Source organism: Megalops cyprinoides, chromosome 1, assembly GCF_013368585.1.
Source record: "Megalops cyprinoides isolate fMegCyp1 chromosome 1, fMegCyp1.pri, whole genome shotgun sequence".
NCBI lineage: Eukaryota > Metazoa > Chordata > Actinopteri > Elopiformes > Megalopidae > Megalops > Megalops cyprinoides.
In genome coordinates, this window is record NC_050583.1 from 58,045,571 (window position 1) to 58,058,321 (window position 12,751).

Here is a 12,751-nt window from a genome sequence, read left to right on the forward strand (position 1 = left end):
GTCCAAGCTGAGAAAAGGCAAAGTATCAACCTTGGTGACGTGTTGTTTTTTTGTTGTTCAAACTTCTCTCCAATGAAGCCATTGAATGGCTCTTGCATATTTCATCGGAATTCTACCATGTCAACACTTGAAGTGACCCTTACAGCAAATTCTCTCGGGTTTTGAACCGTTGCTGTTGTAATAACTCCAGAGAGCCTGCCTCTGATAGGCAGTGCAATTTTCTCTGACTTTATGGGAAGGGTACCGCAAAAAGGAATGCTGGTATGAATACATTTACATTATGATACTGATTTCATTGTCTCAGGGAATGAAATACAATGTGAAGTTCGTGGATGAGCTGTGGATCAGGTTGACTGGTTTAAAGAGAATTGCACCAAAAGCTGAGTCCCAAAGCCACCCTGGGAACTGTAGGAACTGTCCTCATCACTGAGTCATTTGCTTTGTTTGCTCAGGTCTGTGTTCAAGGTCAGTGCCATGGACCATTGTGATCTCATCAAACTCAGTTTTTTTTTTTTCATTTTACCATCTTGTGTCCTAACACTCAACCAAGGTGAAATTACTGTAGAGATTCATGTTGAGACTCACCAAAACAGAAGCTCTGCTACAACATTCTTGTACAAATTAGCCAGTAACCACTGAAGTATCCCAAGTAACACAGAGTGTTTGACATGTTATGCTGTGAGAATGCAGAGAAACAGAGTCCTTTCTTTTTTGTGTTTGTTTTCAGGTGAAATGCAGTGGGTAGACCTTGAGAGATTTCTTACTTGTTCTTTATGTGGGAGGCTGAGTGTTCTTGATTCTTGTCATCGCTGAAAACAGCCCTTTCTGTTATCTGCTTGTCGCGACATCGGAAGAAAACCCACATAAAGTGGACATGCCGATTTGTTGCATGCATACATGATCAGGCAGTCGTTTTTTTTCGGCGTGGGGAGTGGAATAAACAGCCTCTCTGATGACCTGGCCTGATTGACTCTGGAGAGGATGTTTATGAGTGCGGGCGATTCCTACGGAGATGACCATCGAGCCTCCGCTGGAATGAGGGTGGGTGTGTGTCTGTTTTGGGCAATTGTGCGAGTGTATCAGATGGCGGTGTGGCGCTGCAGAAGTTGGCAGGCTTTGTGTCCCAAAATCCAGCCATTGATGCTGACCAACAGACACGCTTCGCACCGAGCAAGAGTGTCGCACCAGACAGTTTTGTAGTTTATTTTATTTTGATGAAATTCACAAACCGCAGCGAACCTCTTCAGCCATTTCCTGCATTTGGAAGGAAAGCTGTGGTTAGGAAATGAATATGAAACTTAAAGAATTCCGGACAGTTTCATTAACCTAGTTAAACTATGTCTGAGTCTTGTATCTCAGCTCCTTAATGCTCTATTCTATTTATGTCATAATTACAGTTGGTGTAAAGCTGGAATGCTCGCTTGGTGTTCACAAATGTTTTTCTGGCTTTTCTAAGCTGTGGGTATGCCTACCCTCAAGACACTCTTTTGGACAATAGCAGGTAGACACAGGAAACCTGCTGATCGGACTCCCCTTAAACAGTATGGCTTCCTGGTTGATTTGACTTCCACTATGCATTGTTCTAAGAATGCTTCCCCAGACACACTTCTCATTCATATATTTTTTGTTTTTTAAATTTGACTGAAATTTCCTGCTATTTTTCAGAGATCAAATGTTTCTCTTTTTGTGCTTTTATTGTGGATAGTGCTGTAAGATAGTCATTGAGGAAGATTAATAAACTGGAAAAGAAATTCTTTGAAAGACTAGTTCTTATAAAGAATTATATCGCTACCAATACACACAGGGCCACTAAGAATAATTATTGTTCCCCGTTTCTTAAATTTAAACTGCTCCACTAAGGGGAGAAAAGGGAGAATGTATCAAATATCTGCTGTGCAGCCAAACGAAGTGAAGGAGAATGCTACCTTTGTTCTGCCCATGTTCTCTCAAATAAAGAAACACAAAAGCTCAGCAGATTTGTGGTTGATTGGATCTTAACTATTCTGGCAAATCCTTAGAGAAGAAGAGGCCCATTTACTCAACTGGAACAAGAACTGTTGGGCAGCTTCATTTGGGATTCCTTATCCATAGTAAACGGGCATTGTTGAAATCTTTTAATTTGTAGTGCCGTGGATACTTTATGTGCCACTGTTACTATTCTGGGGTGATCAAAGGTCGATTTTAGGAACAAATCACAGAGGAATTTTGGGCTTTTCTGTATCTTTGACTCAGCTTGTTAACTTAATGGAAGAAGAGGGAATCCTCTTATATTGTGGCTACTATATACCACTAAGTTGCAGTATGTGCAGATAAATATTAATTATGCTGTACCCAGGTGTATCTTTGTTTAACATTCTGTACATGAAAAACTGCTGAGCATTGATGTTCACAGGACTCTCACCCTGCCGTACATGGTTATTGTAAAACATGACCTTAGTGGCAACATTTATTAATTTATCAAAACATAATTTGGTTCTGACCCTACCATAGCAATACAGAAACAGAATGGAAGTGAGTAATAGTAGGGATTTTTGGTAAATCCTGGCTGAAGACCACTTGTTTGGTGAACAGGCCACAGTCGTACCATTTCAAATGATACCATTTCAAAGCATTTGTCAGATATGTTGTCTGATTTCTCACAGATATTATACAGATACTGACAGCTGTGCTGGAACGGAAGAGTTTGCTGGGGGATCAATTAACGTTTCTTATACTCAAGAGAACATTCTTTAGCTTTAAACAGACAGGCACAGAAACCAGTATTTTTACATGTACAAACACTGGTGAGTGTGAGCTTTTCATTCTTAGACAGATCGCTGTTAGATTTTTTCAATAGAAAATTGGTCTGGTACGATGAGGAGGGTCTGCGGTGAGGATGGTCCCACTGTGCAGTGTGGTGACCTCAGCTGGTGTGGAGGCTAAACAACACCAGCCTTTCCAAATTAGGGTGCTTCTTTTTGAATTACGTTGAATGTTTTTAAGAACTCACAAATGTGGTCACTTAGAGAATACTTGAATGAGAAAAATGTTTTATTAATAAATGTTTTGTTCTGACTACTGTGTTATAAGCTATTTTAAGCTATTTTACATTTATTCAGCTGGAATGGACGCAAACATGTTATGATATTTTTAAATACATCAAGGTTGGGTGCAAATCTCTGATGGATGGTGTTACTGAAATGTTGCTTCTGTTAGACAGTAACAGTCTGTGACAGAATATATTTGCATGGTCGAAAAAATCCCAAGCAGAAACCCAAGAATTTTTTCATTTTCAAAATTACATGTCACATTTATAATGGATTTGAATGCCAACTCAACAGCTTAAAATACAATTACAATGTTTTCCCCAAAAAATGGGCTGAAATAAATATGCATAGTTTATCACCCACCAAGGAAACTTGAGGCTGCTCCTGGTCTTGGTCTATTTCATAGGAAAGTCTGTGAGCCAACAGTGTTGTCCTTATCCAGTGTCCCTGTGAAACTCCGTCAGCCTTCTTGCCATCTGGCTGCCAGATGTAAAGTGTTTCTCTTGGCCTCCTCAGCATGGGCAGGGTTTCAGCACAAGTTGTAATATATGGAGTGACTGGGAGATAAAGAGAGAAAGAGAGAAGTGAGAGAGAGAGGAGAAGCATCAACAAAGTGCCGCAGTGGTGTTGTTGAGAGAGATGTTAATCAATAGTGAGCATTCACTTTCAGTGAACAGTACAGTGCAAGGGCACACATAATGCACTTTGCCAGAGATCAGTCCAACAAAATGTGCCAGACCCCAGTTCCACACACTGTGCCAGGAACCAGTCTCAAATATTGTGCCAGTGACCAGTTTTACTTACTGTGCCACAGACCAGTCCTATGTGCTGTGCCAGAGACCAGTCCTATCTACTGAGCCAGAGACCAGTCTGACGTGCTGGGGCATTGAATTTCTGAACGTTGGATTTACTTCACAGTTTACACAAGTCTGGAATATGACAGAAAAACAGCCAGCACTGCAAACTGTGCAACTGCAAGCTGCCCAAATGCAGAGCTACAAGAAAGTTTTCAAATAAAGTTGTCAAGGAAATAAACCAGGATTGTGCAATTGCTCAAATTGCTGCCAAACAGTGTTCATTTGCATATTCACACATTCTGATCCCTGAGGATGTCTGGCAGGGCAGTGTTGTGCTTAACCTGCATTGTTCCCACAGAATTCAAATCACATGAACGAGGGTATAGAATGTCTCCTAAGTGTTCCATATCTGCACTGCATAGTAACAATGTGCTCTAATTAGAACATTGAGATGTGCAAAAGTACACATTTACATTGATCTCGGCTTATGGGATGTTTCATTCTAATATGTTAGCATTATTTGTACTAATCAGAAAGTGTGATGGCAGAGAAGAGGATAAGTTTGTAAAGTCCATTCATGGACACAGACTCAGAGAGTATGGGGCTTAAGCCGTGTGTGATGCCAAGGTAGAATAGACAGCAGGGTATTTCTTAATTCAGAGGTCTTTGCAAAGGATTACAAGAAAATGCTCCTCACAGACACCCTTAACCACTACAATGCTCTCAGCTGAACCCATGATGTCATTGCCAGCACATGTTTTTTGTACATGAGAATGAGTATTATAGCAGACAAATGCTTTGCCCAGGTGTTGCGCTGAGCCTGTTATCATTGTATGCTGTCTGAACGTCTCGTATTGAGGGTCATCACTAAACTGGTTGTCATTTCATTTCAAATGTGTGAATATTTGCTTTCTGAATGCACCTTTTAGATTTTGTATCTGATGTGCAGGTGACAGTAAGCCAGGACTGGAATGTATGGCAATATTAATTTTATACGAAAGGAGGGAGATGGCACGGCATCTGTTTATCAGCTAAGAGGACAAAAATAGGGTGTGAGCGACTAGTTACTTTGCCACCTGCACAGCCATTATTAATATTCAACAATGTGTTAATATCAAAGGTATTGTCTCTCTGCAGACGGCAGATGGCTTATTTAACCAAAAAAGAAAAAAAAAAAAACATGGCCAAAGAGCTCTTAAGGTCACGCGGCTGTCAGGAATAGAAACGTTTCCTCTTCTGGGATTTTTAGAAAAAAAAATCACCTCAGCATTATACTTTTTGTCATTCATATTGCCAGTGCTGTTCTGCATTGTAACTTTGTTGGCTGGCTGTTTTAATATGTGATGGTGTAATAAGTGCACTCCTGTTTGCTCTGACTATCGTGTAGCATAAGCACTATAGTCACATGAAACTAAGGAGTGGAAGGGGTGTGACACAGCCTCTGTTTTTATAGATTTTCTGTATTTGTATAGCACACTCTTTTACACTAGGTTGACCTGTAGACATTCCTGACTTTCAGACCAGCCTGACCTAAGCAGTCTGAACACAGAATTTAAGAATATGCCAGCAGCCATACCACCCTCCAACTAAACAGGCTGGGGCTAGAACCTGAGTACCTTCAATTGCTTGGGTTCCACAGGAACGACCGGTGTTTGTGTTGAATTTGCCCATTAAATTCTGACAGTATAGTCGCAGAAAAAAATCACAGCTGTCCTAGCATCCTTGTGCATCTGGCTTATTGTTCTGGTTGCAACCTTGAGTTGAAAGCTTTGCTGCTCCAGTTTTACAGTTTAGTTGGGAAAGAAAACCAGAAGATATAAGAAATTATTTTCCATTCTTTTGAAAGAAGGTGGTAATCTAAATGGTAGAATTTTCATCACTTAACTTGCACATTTCTGGTTTACTGCTCTTTCTCGGTTGGAATGTTTCCACAAGTTCTTTTGTTTCAAGGCCTGTCTACACTGTTGTTATGAGTAATAACACAGCAAGACTCTGTACCTTGCTGGAAATGTTGTATTTACTTAAAGCAAGGAATCGCATATACATGTTAAATAAGTGTTTAAAGGTGAAACTTTTTTATTTTTGAGACAAATATGTTCTACTTGTATTTTTCAAACGTGATTTTATGCTGAGCTCCAAAAATATGACAGTTTTACCTTTTTGGATTTTTTGAATGAGTGTTTGAATGAATATGTTGAAATACTTTGAATTGAATTTTATTGACAATTTTTATTGATAGATTCACCCGAGATGACGCATGTCATTTTGAGGGGGTCCTGCAAAGACAATATAAAGACATTCACTCTGTAGTGGGAAATGTGATTTGGAATACAAACACATAATTAGAATACAAAATGGCTGTGAAAAGTAAATAAGAAAAAAATGTATACACACACACACACATATATATACATATAGTCAAAACAGACATAAACAAAAACAGATACACATACACATATTACTACAATATATCACAGGTACATTCCTAATTCCACAGCAATAGCACTCTGGTGCGTACTTGTTATTTTTCTGAAGGCAAAGTGTTGGATTGATTTCAGCACTATATGCAAGTTGTGAATATTTAAATGGAGAATTGCCTCTTAGGGGAAACATTTGTATCACTTAGTTTGAGTAGGTGAAGAAAATAACATTGTGAGCCTTTTTATTGGTTAATTTCTGTGATGGTGATGCCGAGAGATGTGTCTGGTACCGTTGGGACAGGTCACAAGAGAAGGTGGGATTGTCACATCAGTACTGTCTGTGGCTGTGTAACAAGCACATGATTTTAGCGTCTGGACACAAGGTGTTTATCCAGGCAAGGAGTTTCTTATCATGAGGTTCATCTGCCAACATCCAGGAATGATGTCAGCAGCAGGCGCATGCTGCAGTACTTTGCAGCCCTTTGCAGCCCTTCAAGGGTAACTTTAGAACAAAAAAAAAAAACCTCTCTGTTCAGGTCCGTTTAGAGTCTGAGATTGCAGGGGGAACCTCCTGCTGAAAGCTAGAGCGTCTTCGTCCCGTCTTAATGATGGTCTTCACGCTGTACGTCCACCCTTCCTCTGCTGTGGTTTGCTGTTAGCCTGCTCTAACTCCCAGACACCTACACTGAGGCCGATCTGCTCGAGAGGCTGCAGAAGAGCAGGGTGGGACCCGCGGGCTGTGCATGCTTGCAGGGGAAGCAACTTTGTTTATCTCGCCAGATCTCTGGCCAGGCCTTGTTTACTCTGAGGGGACCTGTGCGGCCTGGCGTAATGTTTGGATTGTTTTGATGGCTGAGAATACGGAGTGCTCCGCATTAAGTGCTGTATAATTAACGTGTAAACACACGCTCCTGATTTAACCCTGAGCCAGCTTCAAAAACAGCTCAGTATTTTTAGAGGGGCTGAAGAGTAGACTGTTTGTCTTTTCTTCAGATGCCACTGGGCAAAAATAATGGCTCACGGCAAGCCCTGTGTAAACTCGTATGTTAACGGTTGGCCAGAATTAGCAGCATGGATAAATCACATAAGAAGGTGTCCTTTTGAATTTGGAGTATTAAGTCCACACGAATAGTCAGCTTCTCTCAGTTTCCATGTCCCTTTCTGTGTTTCATTTAGCCTGTTAGCATGTTTTCTGTATTCAGCCAAGTAAATACATGCAGGCTCCACTGTGCCACACAAGTCCAGTCTTTTAGAGACAACTGTACATTGTATCAGCCAATCTAAATGGCTAAAATAGGCAGGGTGTTTAGAAGCAGGTGCTGTGCTAGAACACCCACGGTGTGCTGTGTAATCCTGCACCACCGCGTACCTCGGTCTGTAATCTAACGCACTGCCATGTCCTTCACAGCTGCTCGTGGATTATGGGTACAACTGCTAGTGCAGCGCCGCAGCCAGTTTCAGTAGCACCTCCTCACGAAAGTGTCCATGGCAACGGGATGGCGGACAACAGGCGATCGCTAAGCATGAACTCCTTTCAGACGGTCAGCATTCACAACAACAAGGCCAAGTCTATCATCACCAATAAAGTGGCTCCCGTAGTCATCACGTAAGTACAACCGCACGCTCGCAGATAAACAGTCAGATGCTAATCCTCTTGGATCAGAGAGTACTGAGGTCTTGAACTCAAATTCAAGTCTGTGCTTTGAAGATGACCTCTTTTGTAGGTGTTGTTGAATTCATGTGTGATATTTTAGGGAGCAAATGGATAAAAGAAATCCATAAATACTCATATAGATGAAATGTAAATTTTTTTGTTATCTTCAAATTATTCTGCTGTGCTGTTCGTTTGTTTGTCTGTGTTTGAATCCAAAACTTTTACGGTGGTACCCAAATCAATTCACCTCCTTTGTAGGTATAATTGCAGGCAAGAATTTCAGATTCATGATGACCTACTTAGAACGAATTACAAAGTTGGACGAATTTCAGATACGATGCCTGAACACTACCTGGTTCAGGTAAGGACCCAAGCCTTTGGTGTGTGGTACATAGGTAAATAAATAATTCTGGTGTACATTTGCTCTGGAAATTACATTGTAAATAAAAAATATGGTTCTCTGTTCATTGTGTGCTTTTACTTTGTACATTGATGTAATGGCACTGGCAGCTTGTTTTGAAAATGGCTGCTAGTTTTAACTCTGTATTGCATGTATGTAACAATTGACTAAGGTGGGAAAGTTGAGTTATGTTGTGTAGAAAAACGTGCAAGTGATCCATATGAGATCCATGCTGAGTTTCACTTCTGTGAGTTTGAAGACTTTTTCAAATAGCTCCTGTTCAGAATAGAAAAGAATGAGTTTTTGTCAAACTGGTGAGTTCATTAAGAGGCTTTTGAGCCGGCTCTTTTGTTTCCCTTTAATTATCACATTGAACTATTATCACCTTCACACGTAGCACTTAAAGTACAGAGTCCTTTTGTTTTGGTTTGTTGGAAGTTTCTGTTTACTAACACGTTGCCTCGGTTTCACCTCAAATGATCAACTGGAGAAGTGTTTTCAGTGAAACCGAGAACTGGAGCCTCTGCTGAGTCTAAATCCTCTTTCCCCAGGGGACGTATTTTATGGTTCAGGATGTGTACAGTAAAGTGGACGTCCTAAACACTACAGGGAGTTATGGAGCCCCCAACTTTCGGCAGGCCAAGGGAAACTACCCACTGTTTGGAATGGGCCAGCCTAGCCTGAACGGCTTCAAACAGGTCCTCCAGAGACTGCAGAGCGAAGGCCATGAGGTTAGTACAGAGTTCAACAATGTGCGGTATTAAATGGCATTCCAGTTCTATTAAAGAGTTTTCAAGTACAGACTCCAAAGACCCATTTTTGATATCCATATGAATTGAATTGAAGCAGCAAAAAGCAAGGGGTTTGGAAGCTATACAAATAATTCCTTGAAGTTCAAGGAAAATTGTGACCTTACATAAAAAAAAAAAAAAAAAAGTATCCTTATTTTGTGAACAGGAGGTTATTTTCTTCTGTGTACGAGAGGAGCCGGTTGTGTTCCTACATTTGGAGAATGACTTTGTGCCATACACCCCTCGAAAGAAGGAAAATCTCCACGAAAACCTGCACCGGCTAGAGAAAGAAGTCACGGTTGAAGCCCTTGAGCTCACCATCAGAAAGGAGGTGGGTTCCTGTGCATTCCCAATAAACTCATGCCCGGCAGTGTCCGAGAGTTCTCTCTCTAATTCTGATGCAGTTAGGCAGTTATCCGATGATGTGGTGTCACGCACTGACCTGAGGTGATCTCAGTGGCTTATTGGGATCATCGAGGGTTGGCTTCCTGTCTCACATGGTCATAAAAAACATGGACACATGAACATCATTCACTCATGATGAGCTCAACAGATCTGCTGAAGGGAATAAGACAGTGCCGAAAGATTTATGACACTCTGTCTTTTTTCTTGCAGCTGTATGACTTTGCAAAACTGAATGAGAACGTGTACTACGTCTACAATGATATCGAGCACTTTAAAGATGAGCCCCAACATATCACCATCACCTGTGAAGAGGATATCCATGTCACTGAAGAAGTTTACAAGAGGCCCCTTTTCACAATGCCTTCGTACAGGTCTTTTGCATTTCAACCTGCTTCTAGTTTAAAATAAAAACCAAAGCAACAACTTCCAGGTTTTAAAATCTAGTCACGCAATTTGTATCAGTGTGTAAGCATGCCGGTCACCAGATGCTCTCCTCCTCGTAAATAGTGACTTCTGTTTGTACAAAGGTCAAGAGCACTTGGAGGAAGTGCATTTGGAGGAATAGTATGTTGCCTGCATCCTGTTTGAAATCAGATGACTGAAGTTTGCAAGATGAAATGAAGGCATTCAAGGCATTTGGTTGTAGTCGGTGCTAAAGCACCCAGCTGGTAGAATCTAAAGAACTAGCTTTCGTCAGTGCCTCTTTTATCACTTCAAGCCTGTGGTTGGAGCCCCAATCTACCAGAGCATCATTTCAATTAGACAGTTCAATACAATATATTTAAGATTTAAATCTCCATAGGAAGCAAGCTGCCACTGTGGTTGACTGTTAAGAGCCTTCTAGAAAATTCCTCATCTTGGTTTTGTGGTGAAAAATTCTGCTGATGGTGATAGTAGTGAAAGATGTAAACCTCTGATGTTTGTACACAGCGTTTCAGAGTTATCACATGACTCATGTATACCCCTGATAGATTAGGCAGTAATGACAAAATACCCACCAGTTTATTTCAGGGAAAGTGCCTCCTTTTAATTGGCACTTTAAGTTGTTTATTACTTGGCTTTTCATGTTGTTTGTTAATTTGTTGTATTTTTTCTCTCTCTCTGAAAATGTGATTTTCAATTTAACATACAGTTCTGCTCCTTGTTTTGAAGGTATTACCGGTTGCCTCTGCCAGTGGAAGGGGCACCACTTGAAGAGGAGTTTGATGCCTTTGTGAACATACTCAGGGTAAGGACTGGGGAACCGCTGACTAGCGTGCTAAGTCCATGGGGAAAATTTGCACAGAGAGCAAACAGAGGAAGTACTAAAGCACCAAAGCGCACTGCCTTCTGCCCTTCTGATTCTAGGGGGACAAGAAAACAGATCCACATGACACTCTGGTGAAGTGCATTTGTTATGCACAGTGCTTGGTAGCTTTTGATCCCTCATCCGTTCTCCTCTGTCATTTTCTCTGTCATGCCCAGCAAGTGAGAAAACCAACTGACAGAATGTTCCGGAACACCGTCTGCAGGTTTTCAGCACTGCAGATAGCAAGCCAAATTGGCCTCGCTTTCTCAATAAATCGCACTTAGCATGTACTTTGTGCGTTATTAATCACCGACAACCATAATAGTTATGAAAATTGGATAAAACGTCCAATCAGTACGCACAGGTTAGATTTAGTCTCTTGGCACCAGATGGCCGGGGCTTGGCTGTTCCTGAGCTTGTCTGGTTTTTATCCCTGGCATCACATGGGCGCTCCATTTCTCTTTTTTGTCCTTTTTTGGAGTGATGGTGTCCAGGAGTCAGTCCAACTCTCTGTCGCTGGAAAGTGGAATCATTTATGCGCAGTGTACACAAGCGATCCTCTAAATCCTGTCGTATCCATCCTGTCTTGGAAATGTTCTGTTATGCTAGTGCTGCACGGTCATTTGCTTAACGACTGCAGTTTGCATTTGCCAGATTTGGTAATTAATTTCTTAAATGAATTTCTCAGCTTCCTGTTTCTGCACTTGAAATAGCGCATAAGATGGAACACCTAATCTCCTTGAACCATGATTTCCGTGCGTATATATAGGGAGTTTTTTATATTTAGAATTTCTGGATGTAACGGCCCTTGCACACAAAATGAGAATGATGCTGTGTTTGAACTGATGTATTTTTCTGTTATGAGTGACTATGACACTCAGATGGTGTAATCTAGTTGTAAAATGTGAACTATTTTCCTGGCCACATATTTCACCATTATTTTGGCCTTCCACTAAATATCCTCAAAAATGTCCCTGATTTCTGATTAAACACAGCTACAGTCATTAATACTGATGTGTTCACCATTCTTAAGTTGATTCCTTTTACTTTATGAAATAACCATGCTCATTATTCAGTACCTCTGCTGATATGTTACATATATTGGTCATAATGTAGTCTAAAAAAGTAAAATTGTTTTTCAGGCCTGGTCATGTAGATTTATGAGCTGTGTTTCAGCCTAATAATTTATTGGCTGAGGGGAAAATTTATTGACGAGTACACATAAAATCTCATTTTGTCACCTGGATGATTTAATGTGACTTGTATAATCCTTGATGAGTTTTTTAATGATTTTTTGTAGGCTTAATGTGTCTAGACTGAAATACCTCTACAGTGATGACTAGCTCTCGATGATCACAGTGACATAGAAGTTATTTGCTCAGTGGTTATATCCGATCATCCCCTGCAGGAAAGCCCGAACTTGTTGCTCACGCGGGATGCATCCAGGCCTCTGCCAGCTTTGGTGTTCAGCTGCCAGGTGGGAGTGGGCCGCACCAACCTGGCCATGATCCTCGGCACCCTGGTCATGTACCACCTGAGGGGCGCGCCCGAAAAACCCACGTAAGTACCCGCCCCCACAAATCATCATCTGGGGCTACTTTGAAATTTGTTTTGACATACAAAACACTTTATTAAGGGCAGTGATGTTAGCATGTAGTATGTTTTCAAACAGTGTCTGTCTGACTAGATGTTGGAATATCACAGCAGCTTGTGCAGTTGATTGTAGGGGCAGAACCATTATATTATTCACCAACACCTATGAATTCTTGTTAGTCTTTCAACATGATTTGGAAAGTGCCATTCTGAAATGAATTCATCATGGGAAAAAAAAACAACATGGTGTGCTGCCCTGAAATAGAGCATTACTGAAGGACAAAAAAGAGGAGAACTTGAAGAATTATAATGAAACATTGTCTTGTTTTGAATCTTCACGAATAAGGATGTTTTAAAAACTGAATTCTGTGTCCCGT

General features: G+C 40.9%; 1 protein-coding gene across 2 annotated transcripts in view; it reads left to right on the forward strand.

Annotated features, from left to right (window-relative positions):
- Window positions 1-12,751, forward strand: part of pald1a (phosphatase domain containing paladin 1a) — a 72,510-nt gene that overhangs the window by 14,353 nt on the left and 45,406 nt on the right. For both annotated transcript variants that reach the window (XM_036515535.1, XM_036548041.1), the window contains exons 2-8: window positions 7,652-7,849; window positions 8,156-8,258; window positions 8,849-9,028; window positions 9,255-9,419; window positions 9,704-9,864; window positions 10,646-10,721; window positions 12,190-12,341. In XM_036515535.1, coding sequence (XP_036371428.1) covers window positions 7,665-7,849; window positions 8,156-8,258; window positions 8,849-9,028; window positions 9,255-9,419; window positions 9,704-9,864; window positions 10,646-10,721; window positions 12,190-12,341 — 1,022 coding nt within the window. In that variant the 5' untranslated portion in view covers window positions 7,652-7,664. The remainder of the gene's footprint in view (window positions 1-7,651; window positions 7,850-8,155; window positions 8,259-8,848; window positions 9,029-9,254; window positions 9,420-9,703; window positions 9,865-10,645; window positions 10,722-12,189; window positions 12,342-12,751) is intronic.